Source organism: Branchiostoma lanceolatum, chromosome 7, assembly GCF_035083965.1.
Source record: "Branchiostoma lanceolatum isolate klBraLanc5 chromosome 7, klBraLanc5.hap2, whole genome shotgun sequence".
Taxonomy (NCBI): Eukaryota; Metazoa; Chordata; class Leptocardii; order Amphioxiformes; family Branchiostomatidae; genus Branchiostoma; species Branchiostoma lanceolatum.
Genome location: NC_089728.1, coordinates 16,370,547 through 16,388,068, shown reverse-complemented (window position 1 = coordinate 16,388,068; position 17,522 = coordinate 16,370,547). Strand labels below are relative to the sequence as shown.

The window sequence follows — 17,522 nt, the reverse complement described above, 5'->3', positions numbered from 1 at the left end:
GGAATGTTAATTCTTTTATTGATATTAAGGTAACCAAACTGAAAACACACAAAAGCCCTTCTGTGGTAAAGTCACAGACTTTTTCTTTATTTCATAGCTGAATATTAAAACAAGTCCTCATGAAAATATGTACAATCCTTCCATGGTTGCTGGGCGATAATAAGTGAACGTAGATATGTACATAGACTTAACACAGAACATTAACCGTGAAAAAATAAAGTGCAGCTCAACAAAGAGCTTCACAAACATAAAAACGTCGATGTCTAAGACCAAAGTTTCTAAGAATAAGTACTCTTTCATTGATAACCTATGTGGAATGTTGAAATAGAACGGTAAGAAAATATTAGCATTGCAGCCACAGAGGTTAGGTGTGACGTTAGTTTGCCAGCATTATTGTTAATTTTAGCAATTGTTAGATTAGGATATTTAAGTATGCAAATGTTGTTTACAAAAGGTTATGCAGAATGTTGACTTCCGTAGAAGGTGAAGTACACTATGCTGCGGATTATACAGATATGACTCTGCAGAAAAGGCTCAATGTATGTTATATATTCAGCAGTTTGTAAAGAACATAGTATGCAATAAGTAAAACATACAAAAAAGTGGAATCTAAGTATAATACAAAATCTCAGTTTTCTCTGATTATATCACTTGACAAGGTAAAATATAGCATCTTCTGCTTGTCCAAGACCACTGACCATGATTAATCGTTGAATTTGTATGATGATATAATAGATGAAAATAGTAGAATTACTATTAACACATACACTTACTCGTACAGGAATCCAGCACGTGTGTTTGAGCAAATGCAATGTGCTTCTTGCATTTTGTGTATCTGCTAGCAAGTCGCGCCCAGAATATTTTTCACCATACAGAAGCAAATGGCTATTCAACTTTTACCTACCTTTTACAAATATATACATAACATATGTCAAAATGATACAAACGTTTACAAAGTTAGGACTACATGACCTGCAGTGTTTGTAAATATGTTTTGGACTACAACACAGCCCATTTGTATCATATTTCATGGCGTCTTTAAGTTTAAAAATGTCAGTACGCGAAATACGCGACTGTGCGTGTCCAAGAGCTAGATATATAGCCCTACACGGCATCAATGTCCTTTTGTTTGACATCACAGCAGTTCAGACGATCTATGGTGTAGATCTCCCGTCGCCTCTTCTGCGGCGGTTTCCTTCGTTTTCTACAGGTGAACAATTTTTTACAGTCTTGCCTGAAGGATTTGTTTACAAAGGCGTAGATAAACGGGTTTAGGATGAAGTTTAACAGGTACAGTTTGCTCACTACTTCAAACATGTTGATGGACAGTTGTGTGGTGGTCTTCAAGAAGAGGTATCCCAAGTTAAGATTTAGGATACAATACGGCAGCCAGGTGAAGAAAAAGACAAATGTTACAAGAACAAAAAGTTTGACCGTCCTGTAGTTGTTACCAGCGCCAAGAGGGGACAGACTCGGCCTCTTCTTTGTCAACTTTTCTACTTGAAAGTTCTGTATCGAAGACGGTCTTCTTGAGTTGCTGCCCACGGCGGCGCCTACCTTTGTTGACAACCTCCGTCTAGTCCGGCGAATGTCCAAGTAAACAATTGTGTACAAAACTATCACGATGATGACACAGAGAAGGACGATAACCGGCTGGTACCAGGCCACGAAGTACTTGGCGACTCCTTCGTACTTTAGTTCGCAGAAGTTGATCTGGTCGTTGACGTTGAAGAACTCGTAGCAAGGCAGTATCGGCAACGGGAGGACCATGCCCAACGCGACCGAGCTTGCCGCCGCTATCCTGGCCCTGGTAGCCGCCTTGATCTGGGAAGAGGCGTATTTGAAGGGCCTACAGATCGCCAGGTATCTGTCAACAGCGATGGCGACTGTTATGAAAGTAGACGTAAGCATAGCGGCACATTCGAACCACTTGAATAGCCTACAAGTCTCCACGTTTGGAAAGAGGTTGAACATCGTCAGCGAGGATTTCACTTCCAGCGGAATCAAGATGGCGGACGCCACTCCGTCTATGATAGCCATGTTGAGGATGAAGAAGGACGAAGACAGTTTCTGCTTCTTCCTGATCATCACGACGATGACAAGAAGATTGCCAAGAATCCCGCAGACGCACAGTACGGAGAGAAAGGCGGCTATAGGGATGTGGACGTCTGCATGAGTATTGTTCAACTCCGAAGAAGTCATGCTGTTGTTGAGGTAGAGGCCTGGAGTCAACCATGGTGGAAGTCCGTACGTTTCATTGTCACGAGACTGATTATTGAACCTGTCGTTCTGGAAATGCGGATAGAACGGGAGAAAAACCCTCTCAGATTCCCACTCCGCCATGTTTAAAAGGGACTGCCAACGCCTCTCACTCGAACTCAGACTAACGATCTGTTGGCATATGGCACTGTGTAGCAGCGAGCTTAAACTTACGTCATATTCTGAGCAAAACTGGCTGAAACTGGCTCGAACTCTATCTTCGGGTGTCTCCAAATAGCACGTTTCCGTTCGGGCTATTTTTGTTAGATACACATGTATGTATGTATGTAAGCGGACGGCCTTGAGTATACTTTGCACGTTGCCGGAGGTTTGTGGGAGTCGTAACAGGTGCGACCTCATATCGCTTGTGTTTATCTAGCAACATCTTAAATCTTGCCGCATGTCACCACGTAATTAAAATACTGTCACCAGAAAGAATTTAGTAGGAGTATAAATTCACATCTGACAGACATTTCTCTATTTTTAACATGACTTACGGTGTGTGGTTGTTTAATAGAACGTAAGACTTGTGCTGTAAGTATGCGAATATAAACATCGGAAGTGGTACTGAGCAAATATGTTAACTTTTCTGCACACATAGTGTTTACATTATGTGCGGGTCACGTAGTAATAAAAACAAAATTTTGAGATAATAACTATAATTAGTGGACAAATATGGCCGTTTTTTTTCCTTGTCCCAAAGTGCCTAGGTGTTTTGAACTTCCAAAATAAAGTTATGAAGTTGCAATGTCTTCCTTTTTTCAAGGCAACTACATGTATAGGAAAAGTTATTTTGTGACATTGTTGGCATGCAGCAAATTACTGATAGGAGGCGCACATGTTACCACAGTTCAGTTAAGCCCCTGTCAAAAACTCAGGACCTTCCCACGACTTTGCTCCCGACCACTCCGAGACCAAGATCGGCACTGGGTTGGGAGTAGCAAGTGTACGCTCCGAGGAATATAACCTTCCAAAGATTAGATCGTTATTCATGGTTGGCTGGGACAGACGAGTTTAAAAATTTGTGCCCCTAGTCTTATCGATAGGTGTAGTGGGCTGTTTAATGGGCTCGTGTGTTTGAAGTGAGGCTCTCCCAAAACACGGGAACGCCACTTAATAGCTAGTACGTGTTTAGTGGCTTGCCTAAGGGCACAACATTTGATCACAAACACATCGTACACATCGCACACACTCACACTCACTCACACACAAACGCACACACAGACGCACACACACACACAAACAAACACAGACACAAACGCGCAAACACACATAACGTGACATAACACACGCGTGCTATCAACTAGTGCCAGTGGTAGCAACGCCCAGTGCCCAGACTGGCCTTGTCAAAACTTAAACACGAAGGTCAACGTATTTTGCACTGCACCCGAACGCGTCTGCAATCGTTGATGTTGTAAATCACCCCGTAAGACTAGTTAACTAATTTTGTTGCCGGTCACTCTCGCTGCCTTTGCTTCTGTTACAATTCATACAGTTTAGACACGAAATCTTTAAGCATGCCATAAATTAGTTCCACCTTATTTTGGAGTGGCACTCCAACGTGTTATCTGGCCTAATTTCAGCAAAGAAAACAATAAACAGGGCAAAGTTCAATTCGTGTGGTACCGGGACTGCTATGTCCACAAAGAGCGCCGCAAGGGCTAATACTGCACCATACAACGCCAGTATGTATGTGTGTGTAATTTTAGGATGCAAAGATATGCTCAGCGCCCGTGCTCATACTAAAGCCGGACATGGTCTCCCGACCTTCCCTCGACCATAGTTGGAAGTGGTTCGAGCGCTAGGTTGGCTGTAGTTGGCTGGTGGTCTGCGCGGTTGGCGCCGGTCGAATTTCTCAGTGGGTTTGCTGGCGGTTGGTAGTAGTCAGTTTAATAGTAGTGGTCAGGGTGTGTTTGGATCTTGATCGGTACGGAATGGCGCTCCAGGCGGAATTCCACGGGATTGCACCGGAGAGGTCGGGGCTGGCTTCCCCCACAGTGCAGCGCGTCACCCTGCGCTTGCGCACTGGATGACCTTGTGGGGAGGAGGGGTGGAAAGTTAGTCTGAAATTTTTGACATTTTTGAATTTTAATCTAAAACTGGCCAGACTGATCCCGACCTACCGCCAACCTTGATTAGCGATTAACTAGGCCGGGAGCCATGTTTGGCTATGTGTGTAACCGGGGCTTCATTTGGCGGTAGAAAAGTGACATTTTGACCACTGCGTGCATTCTTTGACGTCGACCTTGTGACGTCATGACCCTCTGCCATCTCCAGCCAACTAACAATCACGTTATTGGGCTTTTTTTCTTTTGCATCAAAGGGGCAAGTTACTAAAATTGAGTGAAATATCAGCACAATAAATCTGATTTATACCTGACTACCTAGACGCAAGGTAAAGAAGTAGAAAAGTAACAATGTCAACTGAAAATTCTTTATTTGGTTAAAAGTCGCAATGCTGTGTCATATTTGTATCACGCATCTACAGTGATTTATATGAGGATTTCAAGCTCGCGAATTATCTGATCCTCTCCGGTGAAACAGGTGCCAATTTATATGGACGCCGGTGTTTTTACCCAGGAAAGGTAGGTGCGCGGGGTCGGAACGGTTCCTTCTTGGCCTGCTGTGCCACCTGTTGAAGCTGCTGATCAGGTGCTGCTGCATCTCCAGCTGCCGCCGCCTGGTGGAGCGCATGCTGCTGCTGCTGGAACTGCAGGAACACCCGCTCGAACTGATGCCACTGCTGCTGCTGCCACTCCTGGCAGGTGGGCTGGTGCTGCTGCCAGATCTGGAACAGCGTCAGCGGCTGGTCCGCTGCAGTTGCGGCGTCGTCCGTTAGGGGCTGCTGCTGCGCGGTCTGCTGCTGATGCTGCATCCATTGCTGCCACTGCAGGAAATCCTGGTAGGTGGGCTGACTGTTGGGGATTGCGTTCCTGGCCTGCTGCTGCTGTTGCTGCAATAGTAGTTGTTGCTGGTGGTGGAGGTGTGGCGGGAGATGACCATCTTGCGGGAACCACGGGTAAGGATTGAAGGGTTGGTCGATGTTGCCTCCAGTGCCGGTGCCGGTGTTGGTGCCGGTGTTGGTGCCAGTGTCGGTGCCTGCAGGATCTGTCAGCGTGCCGGCGTTGTTGGAGTCGGTACCGGTGGAGACGACGTCGTTCACTTCGCATCGGCACCTGCCGGTCATGATACCGCTATCGGACCTCACTGTGCCCTTGAAGCACGCCATGAAGTAGGGGTACTCGTTGGTGACGTGGTAGCGGTACACCCCGTCCTTCATGCGGCCGTGGCACTCGTCCAGGTCGGCGTTGGTCAGCACCGTGCCGTCCTCGTCCACCGGGCCGTAGATGGCGAAGCCGTCGGCGGCGACGCCGACGATCTGCGAGTGCGAGCTGGTTCCGTCGAAGACGCAGTCGGGGTGTATGTGGTAGTGGTACTGTCCGTTCGGTGCCGGGTGGCCGTCGCACTCGTCGAAGACTTCGTTCTCCTTGGCGTCGAGACACTCAGAGGTGAAGGGGTTGAAGATGGGGACGCCGTTGATGGCGACGCCCACCGGGCCCATCGGCAGGCACGTCGTCTGGCTCGCCACCTGGGGGTCCTTCGGGATGGTGAACCGGAGGTTTTGTGCCTGAAGAAGAATAAAACAAAACAATATTACAATGTTAACGTCATCCAGTTACATGTCTGATAGATTAACAGAAAAGGATGTCACAATAATCAGCCCAGAATCCAGCCGTAGCCATTTTCTGTCGACGAGTTTCGGAAAGTTCCGGCCGCGTGACGTCCCAATGTCCGAGCACATTGAGGATTGAGCAAGGACCACGTGATTAATTCTCCGGAAGAGTTCGGGACTAATCGGTCATTTTCTCACTCGTTCGGAGGATTTGAAATAATGGCTGCCATCCGAGTGGCGTGGGCAGCGCTCAAATTTCCAATGAGTTCCCATGCACCACACAACGACATTGCATCTATGCTCCATGAAGGTCGATATGCAATGGGATAGTGTTATTCAAACTTGCTAGGTATAGCAATGACTAGAAAAATTATTTTAAAAATCCGACTTTCAACGCCCTAATAATGCTGTATCTCGATCAAGCACGAGCCACGACACAAAGTCCATGTGGGTTTTCTGTTTGCTTCGGTTGCCCATAGTTTGAGCCATGTTCCTCGACAGTTGAATAATATTAATGATGGAAGACTTTGCCAGTAACTGAGTAAGATTGTGACCTGCCTCTAGCGTCAAGCAGTAGTGTTGTTTTTATTCTGATTAAGTTATTTGCCTACTGTGTGTGCTCTTAGCAACCGTGTTTAATTGGCCGGGCTTGTAACCAGGCAACGCTTACGCGACAGATGTTTTATTACTTGGGGTAGGATTTGCTTTGCTGGGTTTTAACTTAATCAAGATTCATCATCAGAAAAGCAACTTATTTCGAATGGTACCGGTCCATTGCGGACATTCCGACATACACATGTAGCATGAGATACGTTTCCTACATCTGATAGAGAGTACATATTACGGTCATTACCGGCACCACATAAACACTCATACTTATGATACTATCTCTCTTTCGCTCTTTCTCTCTTTCTCTCTTTCTCTCTTTCTCTCTCTCTCTCCCTCTCTCTCTCTCTCTCTCCCTCTCCCTCTCTCTCTCACACACACACACAAACTCACAGGGACACAGACACACACACACACATCACTAGGCTACACAACGGCGGGTCAAAGTAGAACCCCCCGCAAACATTACTTAAACCAAAAAAAACAAATGTTCATGCGCAACTCACATGCACTTGAATATACGCAGATGTGTGACAGGGCCCTAACCCCTATGCGAGTGAAGAATTAAAAAAAAAACACGAATGTTTCCTTACCACGATGCTGTTGGGGTTGTGCCGGTTGGGATAGATGGCCGTGGCGTGGTCGGGGATCCCGTTGCTGACGATGGTGATGGTGTCGCCGGCCGTGGTGAGGGTGACCGTGCCCTTCAGGCCGGTGTTCTGCTCGGTCACGTCCCGGGTCTTGAAGTCCTGAATCTCTTCGGGCGTCAGGGCCAGGGCGGCCGCCGCCAGGGCACACAGTAGGAGGAGGGTGCGCATCTTCTGCTCCTGAAATAGACAATGTATATTCATATATCGTGAGACATCTATAAACATGTACTAAGGAATTCCTTCACGATCACATAAAATACCAAAGCCTTGTCAAGACTCAAAGTCCCGTCAATACGTTTTCTTAATTTCAAGACGTTTTCTTCTAAGGCATTTGAACAGCTTCCTTAAAACCATCACTGAGTCGGAGAACAGATGCTATCCCAGTCCTACTCAATTCAAACATAAAAGTCCCCCTCTCGCTGGACCCGCGGCACGCTGGCGGCGTCGCTGCGGCCGATCGAATTGACAAAGCATTCAACGAATTTCATCGACAAAAAACGAATTTTTTTCAGCTTTGTGTGTTTTGTTGTCTTTTTGGTCATACTTGTACGTTTTGAGTGATATTCCCATTACAAAGTCAAGGGTAACACAAATCTAGTTTAGGACGCAGCGACGCCGCCAGCGTGCCGCGGGTCCAGTGAGAGGGGCTTTAGTGTCATAGCAAAAGAAATAATGGCAGTAACTGAAAGCTGACGTACCTTTAACAGTCCTCTATATCTGAAGAACGGGATTTGTGTCGTCTCTGCACTCGAGGATGTGAGTTGTTTTCTTCGCGGGCCTTTTTATATACTCCAGCCTCGGCCTCGACCTGTTCCGGGGGTCAAAGCGTCACGCCCTCCGTTTTGTGCTGACTGGAGGTATGCGGTATTTACATTTTGATATTTCGGTCTGATCTTTGAACATAACACTGATCACGTGGGCAACACCTGTACCGTCCCGTACCTAGTGAGTTCTATATTTGTGTCACGTGAACAGAGCTATGATAATATACGTTGTTTATTAGTGTCATGTTGTCATGGATACGTGCTGCCACTGGTACCATCTCGTTCCTAGTGATCATCATACTGTAATTTACTTTATCTTCGCGGTAGCAACATTTCACAGGGTAAGGAACATGGAAATTTCATTTAACATTGAAGGCAAGTGGTTTACAGAACGGATGTGTGAAGGAATCATAAATAATAGCAACAGTCTTTTCACGGTGATGATAAGTTCACGGCACAGAGATGACCGTGAAAACAGTGAAGATAAAGTTACAGTAAAAGAAACAACGAATACAGTGTATCTACTTCACGTGAATGTGATCACTTATGTTGTTTATTAGGTCTAAGAAAAAGTTGTTATGTTTCTGGTTACGGTTGAAAAAACATAGGTAGGTAGGGATTCTCTTTTTTTTCTTGTTCTTTTTTTAGATTTTGATCTAAGTAATCCTACAAACACAATTAAACGTTGCAAAACTGGAATGCAAAATGGAAATTGGTATCTTAAAAATCATTTTGCATCTGTACAGATGTATATTGTACAAGCACAAGTTTCCCAATAAAGTCGGGAAGTATTCAACACTTATTGGATTCTGTTTTGTGAATCTACATTACATATATGTCAGAATAGACAGATCAAAAATCGTATGTACGTTGTAACTTACCTATCCAAAAGAAAGTCTAGAGCAGAAATGTTCGCGGTGGTTTTATGTTCGCGGTTTTTGCGGCGACCGTAACAGCCCGTTTCACCGAGAACATAAAACCACCGCGAACATTTTTGTCAGATACTGTAGCAGTATTTGACTAAAGCACTGCCGCGAAATCAAAACCACCGCGATCAGTCCATTTTCCCCTTAGCGCGAAATAAAAACCACGCGAACCGCCGTTAACAGTATTTTTTCAAGGGTAGATCGGGAAACCGGAAAGTTGGCGGAAACACAATATATTTTTCTTAGGCCTCAGCGTCATGTTGTCATGAATGCACGCTGCTACTGGTACCATCCAGTACTTAGTGATTATCATATTCATGTCACGTGAACGGAGGCTATATGATAACATGTCTAATTTATCTGTGTCATGTTGTCATGGATACAAATCCGTCCTTGGCTCCTTCAGCTTTCTTTATTTGTGGAGGGTTTGGACTCTTGCTCCTTGGGTGAGGTTTGACTTATCACACACATATACGAGCAAGATGCATTCCTTGATAGTCGCATTTTTGTGCTAGCCTCATTCTCGGACTTCTTTGGAGCGCCGACGTTTATTTGGGTTTCTTTTGGGGTGGGTGAGCGATGATTCGCGATTTTCAACATGGACTAAGGTTCTATAATGCAGAGGAGGTTTGGCCACGCCAAGACATATCGCAGACTTCTTGGCATGACAAAACTTAATCTGCCGGCATTAGAGAATCTAAGCTCATGTTGAAAATCGAAAATTTGGCGAACGCACCCCCCCCCCCCCAATAAATGCCGGCGCTCCAAGAAGTCTGCGAAGGAGGCTAGTTATGTGCAGGGTTGACCCACAGTAGGATCGGTAGGTACAAACCGGGATGGTCATTTACTCTTTTCGATAAGTGTGTTGGGTTCTCCAAATTTCTCCATGTTAACAGACAAAAAGAAAACTACTCTCCAAACCCACACATTATAGAAAAAGTGGGATCATTCGTCTTCCACTGTCTCGAAAAAAGAAGTCAAACCCAAATAAGATAGAATTTAGTGTTAGTATTTAGACTAGCAAAGTCACATGCTGTATTGTCATATATTGTCTGTCCGTCCTTTCATGTTACATGTACTTGCAATTAGCCGACGGGCAAGAACTTGCAATTAACTTATTATTATAATTATCTAACTTGCTTGAGACGTACACGTGGCTTTGCTCAATAAACACAGGACCTCCAGCTTTACGATCCGAGAGGACGTCCCTAACCATAAATAGGTACTCATTTTCACTTGAGTAGAGTGGGGAAATAGGTGTAAAGTGCCAACCCCAATGGCACAACGTTGGTGCCTGCCTGGGATTCGAACCCGTACCCAGGCCCTTCCGTCATCAACTCTCAACCATCAGATCACATTGCCAAAATATAAAGCAAACAAATAACCAACCGTAGGCCTATTGGATATCTGAATAAAGCGATCGAAGCGCAGTCAGAACCGTCCAAGAGGACCACTCAGAGGACAGATAAAATTTGGTCTATGTGGACAGGTGGTCACTACAGACAAGATTCTTTAATCCTAATGGACCACCACGAAGTGGTCACATTAGCCAGGTGGTCCATCTGAGGTGGTCGTACTCCAGAGGTGGTCACTTGCACAGGTTTGACTAGTATCAAAGGTCAAAGAAGCGCCTTGGTGGGAGTGGCTCCAATCTCCAAGCAGACGTGATACGTTGGCCTTGTAAAAAGGAAAGGAAAAGGGAAGTACTTTAGGGTTGTTGACCCAGAGCATGGGGGTACTGAGTTCGAATCCCTGACAGGTCCCGACGCAAGTTGTGACCTTGGGAAAGGTATTTAACACATATTTCCTTACTCCACTCTGACTCAGGTGTAAATGAGTACCTAGCTTCGGCTAGAGACGTCCCTCGGCCATGATATGACGTTAAAAAAAAATACTAAATGGAGGTCCCGTGTATTATGAGGAGACCCACACGGCTCGAGCACGCTAAAGAACCCACCACACATATCGAAAAGAGGTCTTTCCCGGTGTGACTGAATCAAATTAAATGTACTAGCAATTCGTCAGGTCCGGATATGCAGCTTATACTCCAGTATACTCTCCAAGCAGAGGTTGAATGGGCAGATCGTCACCGTTTTATCATGTCTTTTTTTTCGCTAGCCCATTCAAAAACGGCATATGATAAAACGGTGACGATCTGCCCATTCAACCTCTGCTTGGAGAGTACTCAAGTACTCAACCGTCCGCCAGTATGTAAAGAAGAAGAAGAAGAACTCCAGTACAAACTTGATGTGTCATGCTATGAGTCAGTTTACCGGGTAAGCAATACAAACAGACAAACAAACAAACCAATAAATGAATAAATGAACAAACAAGGGCGTATGGCTTCCGTTTTAACTGCGTCATTTTGTAGTTCTTTCAAATGCATGGTACGCTCTAAAATAGAAAAGGCGTACCGAAACCACACATCTGCTTGAGACGTCCGTCACTGTCCTATCCCCGAGGTAAAACATCTGGAAGTGGTTGTTACCACCGTGCGTGGGAACGTCTCCGCGAGGAGGCAGGGCGCGCCAGCGGGAGTCAGCAGGCCTGAGCGCCGTAACGACTCCGGTCTGACACCGCCCTGTCACCGTACTTGATGGATGAGGTGATATAAAAACATCACAACTCATCTCCAACCACGCGCACATTGCCTCGCCATCTCATCTTCTCTCCTTTATCTTTAAGTGACTAATCCCGGTGTCTACTGTACGGGATCTTAAACTGCCTCCTTACACGCTATTAGAAGACGTCTTAAAACACCTCAAGGGACGTCAAGTTTTAATTTCTTGGTTGAAAGAAAAAATACACTTCATTTTTTTATAAAAGATAGGACTTCTTCCACTGATTTTTGCATCCGATTCTTATCAAATCTTACAAAGAGACGGGATCTTAAACTGTCTCCTTACACGCGATTAGAACACGTCTTAGAAATCCTCAAGGGACGTCAAGTTTTAATTTCTTGGTTGAAAAAAAGATACACTTCATTTTTTTATAAAAAGTAGGACTTCTTCCACTGATTTCTGCATCCGATTCTTATCAAATCTTCTAAAGAGCTTGACACGGAGACGCCAATTGGCTGTTTAGCTGTACGGGATCTTAAACTGTCTCCTTACACGCGATTAGAACACGTCTTAGAAATCCTCAAGGGACTTCAAGTTTTAATTTCTTGGTTGAACGAAAAAAAAAAACACTTCATTTTTTATAAAAGATAGGACTTCTTCCACTGCTTTTTGCATCCGATTCTTATCAAATCTTATAAAGAGCTTGACACGGAGACGCCAATTGGCTGTTTAGCGTCTAAGTGCGATTTGATGCAAGTTGTGTATAAGCAAAGGAAAAAGCGTGTTGTTGTTTTGTTTTCTTTTCTGTCATACCAGTTACTGAAATGTGCCAGACCCGCAGGAAGAAAAGCCCCCTCATATAAAAGTGTATTAGCTCAATGTGTTTTCCTTCTCCCCTCGATGTTGTTGTTGTTAAATCTTTCCATGCTGGCTGTCCGGTTGCGCCCATCCAGTGGGAACGATCCATCAACAGTTCCTGACAGCTCGCATCTCATGTAAACCCTCCACCCGGCGACAGATCCCTTCACATCAGCCCACACGACCTCAGAGCAGACATCGAAGAGAGAAACGTCCCAACCAACGGCGGTTGTATCCGTACCATGCCTTCCTACGATTTTAACTACACCTTTCCTGGCTTCTCAGACGCTACGGAGGGAGTGAAGTCCGAGACGCAGAGTTCTTCGGATGAAGCGGGGATGGAAGAAAACGCGACGCAACAACATCACCGCACACACGTGCAGCAAGCGAAGAAAAACGGCGGGGGGAAAGTCTCCAGGAGGAAGCGGCCTAGCCGCAAGAAGGACCCGACGAACCCCGAGTCTCTGGTACGGCGACTGGTGGCAAACTCGCAGGAAAGAGACCGCATGCACGGAATCAACGACGCGCTCGAGCGGCTGAGGCGACACATCCCCCTACACCTCGGATCCCGTAGACTCTCCAAGATTAAGACTTTACGTATGGCTATGGCTTACATCGAAGCGCTGACTGACATGGTACATCATGGCGGCTCATCACCCAGTAGTAGCACCCTCTCGTACCCCGATAGCGAAGACAGTTTCCAAGATAAACCCGTGGTGAAATCAGAAGTGCCGGAACAACAACTACAAGAAGCCGGAAAGTCTGGCGGCCAGCGTTTTTCCGGACGGGACGCCATGCCTCTCTCCTTCAATTTCTTTGGGAAGTCGAAGGAGAGGGGGAAGGGTAGGATGGGAGGACATACCAACAAGAGGGCGGGCAGGCGTGGAGCCGAGGTCACCAGGGCAAGCGGCTACACAACAGGATAACTAACAGCGGTAGGTACAGCAATCGCAATTTAGGTGTTTCAAGTTTAGGGGCCTGTCACAATTGTGCGTATATTCTAGTGTGCTTGAGTTGCGCATTAACATTTTTTTTCGTTTGCGGCGAAGAAGTTGTTTTCTACTTTGACCCACCGTTGTGCAGCCTAGTTATTGAACCAAAGAAATAACCTGTCTGCAAACTTAACTTAAGCCAAAAACATGTTAATACGCAACTCATGCGGACTTGTTTATACGCACAAGTGTGACAGGGCTTTCTTTGGGTTAGGTCGTAAGGGACTTTTGTGTGGTGGTCTGGATGCCAGACTGTTTCCAGGTCCTACACGGTTCAACTCCTCGGCTCTAGGGCTAACATGCCCCCGAGGAAAATTATTCTACAACATGGCCACTGAGATAGACCCTACGATATATATTTATAGAGATCGGGGGTCTGGCATCCAGGCTAAAATTGTAGTACTATTTGATTTGATTGAATGAATGTTATAGTGGCTCAGTGAACGCGCTATATGTTCACCGATGGCTGAACAACGTAAACTGTATCTAAAAAATTATACATGTATCTCACATTTTAGTTATGATTTTCTGCCGTAACTACTGTTAACTCAAACAAAAGCTTCAAGTTGGTTTTCTACAGAAAAGCTCCAAATTATCACCCGTATGACACTAAAGCGTTGTATGGCTTTGCCATTTATATATTCACAGTTCTTACAAAAGCTACTGTTAAAACACCTCTTGACACTTGACTATATATAGCCAGCTTGTTTTTAAGTATATAGCTGGAACTCTAGACTATAAGATGCGCTACCTTCCAACAGTAAACTTAGTCCGAGGTTTGAATCATGATAACCTTAGTTTCCTCAAGGAGGTTGTATATTTAACCTCCTTGGTTTCCTCGCGTGGTATTCTTGAAGTTGTCAACACGGCCATTTTGTAAGCTTTGTTTCACACAAACCAGAGCTTTTCGCACATGCCTGCTAAACGTTGTTACACGACTGCGACATAATTTTGAGGATTTGTTGATTTCGTCAATCGCACCTCGTCGACATGTTGTTTTAACGCTTTCAAACTGAAGATAATCTATTTAGAACAGACCTACAATTTCGTGTTTTTGTAATCCATCCATTTTTGTCACGCTTCTTTTCAAGATAAACGACTGTTTATTGTCACCATAAGTACCGTCCATTCTGAGGGGTGGAAACATGTCGTTTGTTTATTTTGTTGGCGTTTGAAGAGAAAAGGGGTACAGTGTGGTATTTGTCGTTCGAAATGAGGCGTACAGTTTGGAAAATTTTGACCATATGAACGAAAGTTATGGGGGAGAGGACTTTCATAAATTATAGAAATTTCCGTCGTTTTTTGTTTGTACAGTGAAATAATCATCTGGTTTTCCGGAGCGCGCCCGCCCGTAACTCTTTAGCTAGTATGGTAGGTGCGTTTAGGTGTAGTCTTGCCAACTAAGAAATTTTCCGCGCGCAAAGGCTTACTCATCTAAGAACAAGAATTTCAAACGTTTTTAGATTTCATTGGGCTAAAGTATTGGGCTAAAGTAACCCCCCCCCCCCATCTCCCTTAGAAAAGGAGGAAGCCGAGTGTCCGTATCATCACCCCCCCCCCCCCCCCTACACGATCCGTATTTCTGACTTGAATTCTATCTGTCTGACACTCGTTTATTTATTCATATTTCCTGTACAGATGTGGTGACGAAGGTGGCTTCCTTCAGGGCTTCATCCTAGGACAGGTACAGCTGCCATCATCCTAGTCATCACTGCGGTTGCGCAGCCTGACGTCACGGGACAACCATCTGACGTCACGGGACAACCATCTGACGTCATCTGACCGCCATGTTGATATGACTGTTTTCCCTTTTGATGTATGCACGTTCATATGAGCAAATCGTTGTAATATATTATCAAAATAGAAACATTCCAGAAACACATTCTACCTCATTTTGATGCTAGGAGTAATGATAACAATAGTACAAAAATTGATCTATTTGGAATGATGATATAATAGCACAGATTTCCAAGATGTCACTTTTTGTAGCGTTTAGCTATAGTCAACTTAGATCCTTAGATGATTGTTGAGGTGAACATTGGTACCTTTTTATTACAACTTACATTAAAATGTTTGTCATAACTGCAAAATAATGTTGAGTATTTTTTTTTCACTTCTGTCATGAATGCTGTGTGTTTTATTAATAAATGATATCTTCAACAAAGAAATAAGCCACCCCTTTTGCTAATTTCAACACGCTGTGACCCGAAGAACGCTCTCTAGTATCGACTTGTAGGTCAAACTTCTCAGCCTTCAATCTATAGTAGCTCGTATAGCTTGGGTTCGATTCCCAACGGTCAAAGCCTGAGTGCCATCCTATTTCTACAGGGGCTCCTACACTCACTACCCCGGTAGAAGGGTAGCGAGTGTAGGAGCCCCGGTAGAAATAGGATGGCACCCACCAAGCTACAGCGGTCACTCCCCTGTGCAGGATTGGATACCGGACAAAATGGCCTCATTTCAGCGAAGTTGCACAGAAGTAGCCGTTTGCTAGCCTCTACCAGGCTCCACAGGTCGCTAGAAAAATGGTAGAAATTGGCCAAGCAGACGGATAACATACCAGCCAAGTAAGTCCGCCGCCAGTATGGAAGTTACAGTTGGCGAATGGTCCCTACCTCCGTAGCCGACTCCCTTAGTATACTATTCACTCCATTTGGCCAATTTCTACTATTCTTCCAGCCGTCCGCGTGGCCTGGTAGAGGCTAGCCGTTTGGCACCCCATCCTCTATTGGCCACAGAGTTAGGCAGCAGGGAGAAGGTTAAAACTGTGGATCTCTAGTCGGACTTCGGAAGTGTTGCTTAACGAGAGGGATGGATAGAAAGACTGCATTGAATGGATTTAGGATTAGGGATAACATGATCGGGCCTTAGCACACGTTCGTCATTTAGTATTTTACCGAACTACAAATACATAGCAGTTTTAACCGTACTCTTGAAAAGGGTGTTCTCGCTCTCAGCGTTGTGTCATGAAATTTGGAGCGACTAGTAGCCCTCATGCGGGCTGGATATGTATTGCATAGCACGGGACCAAAGATATGGCATTTCTGAGCGTAATTGACAAACAAAACCGCTTCGTTCTACCCTAGAGTCAGGTATTAATTCCTTTATAAAGACGGAACGTCAAATGGGGCCCCGTGTTCCAAGAGGCGCCTCGAGCCCGTTACAACAATAGTACTAATAGAAGAAGGTGAACACAAACTTTATTGTTAATGCGACTGCAGCGACTCTTACCAGAACTGCAGTTGAAGCTGTGCTACCCAAAACCTAGCCTCCTGTGCAGACCTTTTCGGTAGCTGGTGGATTCCTCTGGCTTTAGGGGCTGATTTACATTTTTGTCCGGATCGCTCTCGTGTTCTCATGTATGGCGTAACCATGTAAAGAACACGTGAGCGATTAGAAAAACATCGCCCTTAATGATTAGAGGTTCACTATGTAAGATTTTGACCCCAATATTGAAAATATTCGTGAATAATTCTTAATGTGAATGACATGTACAACCACTTCTCAGCATATTTTCATTATTATATTGCTTCATATCTAACGTTGTGTACTGTGCAAAAACAAGCTGCACAGGATCCGCTGATTTGTGATATTTTTCTGACTGCAGAAAACCGCCGGCGACCCAGGCTAGAAGACGACCCAAAGCCGCCGGAACACGGCATCATCGTCCTTGCAATAGTAGCCTGGATACCAGACTATTTTCAGTGCCTACACGGCCTCAGCTCTAGGACTAACATGATCCCAAGGAAATTCTACAACAGTAAAGATCGGGGGTCTGCCATCCAGGCCCGAATGAGATCGACATGGGCTGACTCTAATTGTTGAACTATCACCTCTTAGATGTGACAGTTATCACATATAATAGGTAATACAGTCGTTCAATAATAGGACTGGTAAAGTCAGTAGCGTGATCCAAATTGTCATGTGACGAAACTGAAACATAACATCCGATCCTATCTTTAGCCTTCGTCGAATTCTCAAGGCCAAACAGCTGAACATCAAGGTCGTAAATTGACATAAAATGAGCGGGTGTGTGATCTCCAAGCAGATGTTGGGAGGGATGATCGTAACACGAAAACAGATAACAGGCGGGACCTTTTCTAAAAGCTTCAATAGTGGGCATGTTTTATATCACTTATGTATGTATGTAACGTTATAAGTGATATAAAAACATTAGCCGGCTATTTTATAAAAACATGCCGCATATCGAAACTTCTGGAAAAAGGTCCCGGA

The 17,522-nt window shown here is 44.9% G+C and overlaps 3 protein-coding genes across 3 annotated transcripts; 1 reads left to right on the top strand and 2 right to left on the bottom strand.

Annotated features, from left to right (window-relative positions):
* Positions 1–533: 533 nt before the first annotated feature.
* Positions 534–2,519, bottom strand: LOC136437913 (somatostatin receptor type 2-like). Its single transcript, XM_066432491.1, has one exon. The coding sequence runs from the start codon at positions 2,341–2,343 to the stop codon at positions 1,105–1,107; it is 1,239 nt and encodes a 412-aa protein (XP_066288588.1). The 5' UTR covers positions 2,344–2,519; the 3' UTR covers positions 534–1,104.
* Positions 2,520–4,679: 2,160 nt separating this feature from the next.
* On the bottom strand, positions 4,680–7,997 carry LOC136437912 (uncharacterized). Its single transcript, XM_066432490.1, has 3 exons — positions 7,887–7,997; positions 7,132–7,365; positions 4,680–5,887 (listed from the first exon to the last, which is right to left on the bottom strand). Exons 2-3 carry the CDS (start codon positions 7,354–7,356, stop codon positions 4,832–4,834), a joined length of 1,281 nt encoding a protein of 426 aa, XP_066288587.1. The 5' UTR covers positions 7,357–7,365; positions 7,887–7,997; the 3' UTR covers positions 4,680–4,831.
* Positions 7,998–12,257: 4,260 nt separating this feature from the next.
* Positions 12,258–15,039, top strand: LOC136438428 (neurogenic differentiation factor 4-like). Its single transcript, XM_066433195.1, has 2 exons — positions 12,258–13,232; positions 14,928–15,039. Exon 1 carries the CDS (start codon positions 12,540–12,542, stop codon positions 13,221–13,223), a length of 684 nt encoding a protein of 227 aa, XP_066289292.1. The 5' UTR covers positions 12,258–12,539; the 3' UTR covers positions 13,224–13,232; positions 14,928–15,039.
* The last annotated feature ends 2,483 nt before the right edge of the window (positions 15,040–17,522 follow it).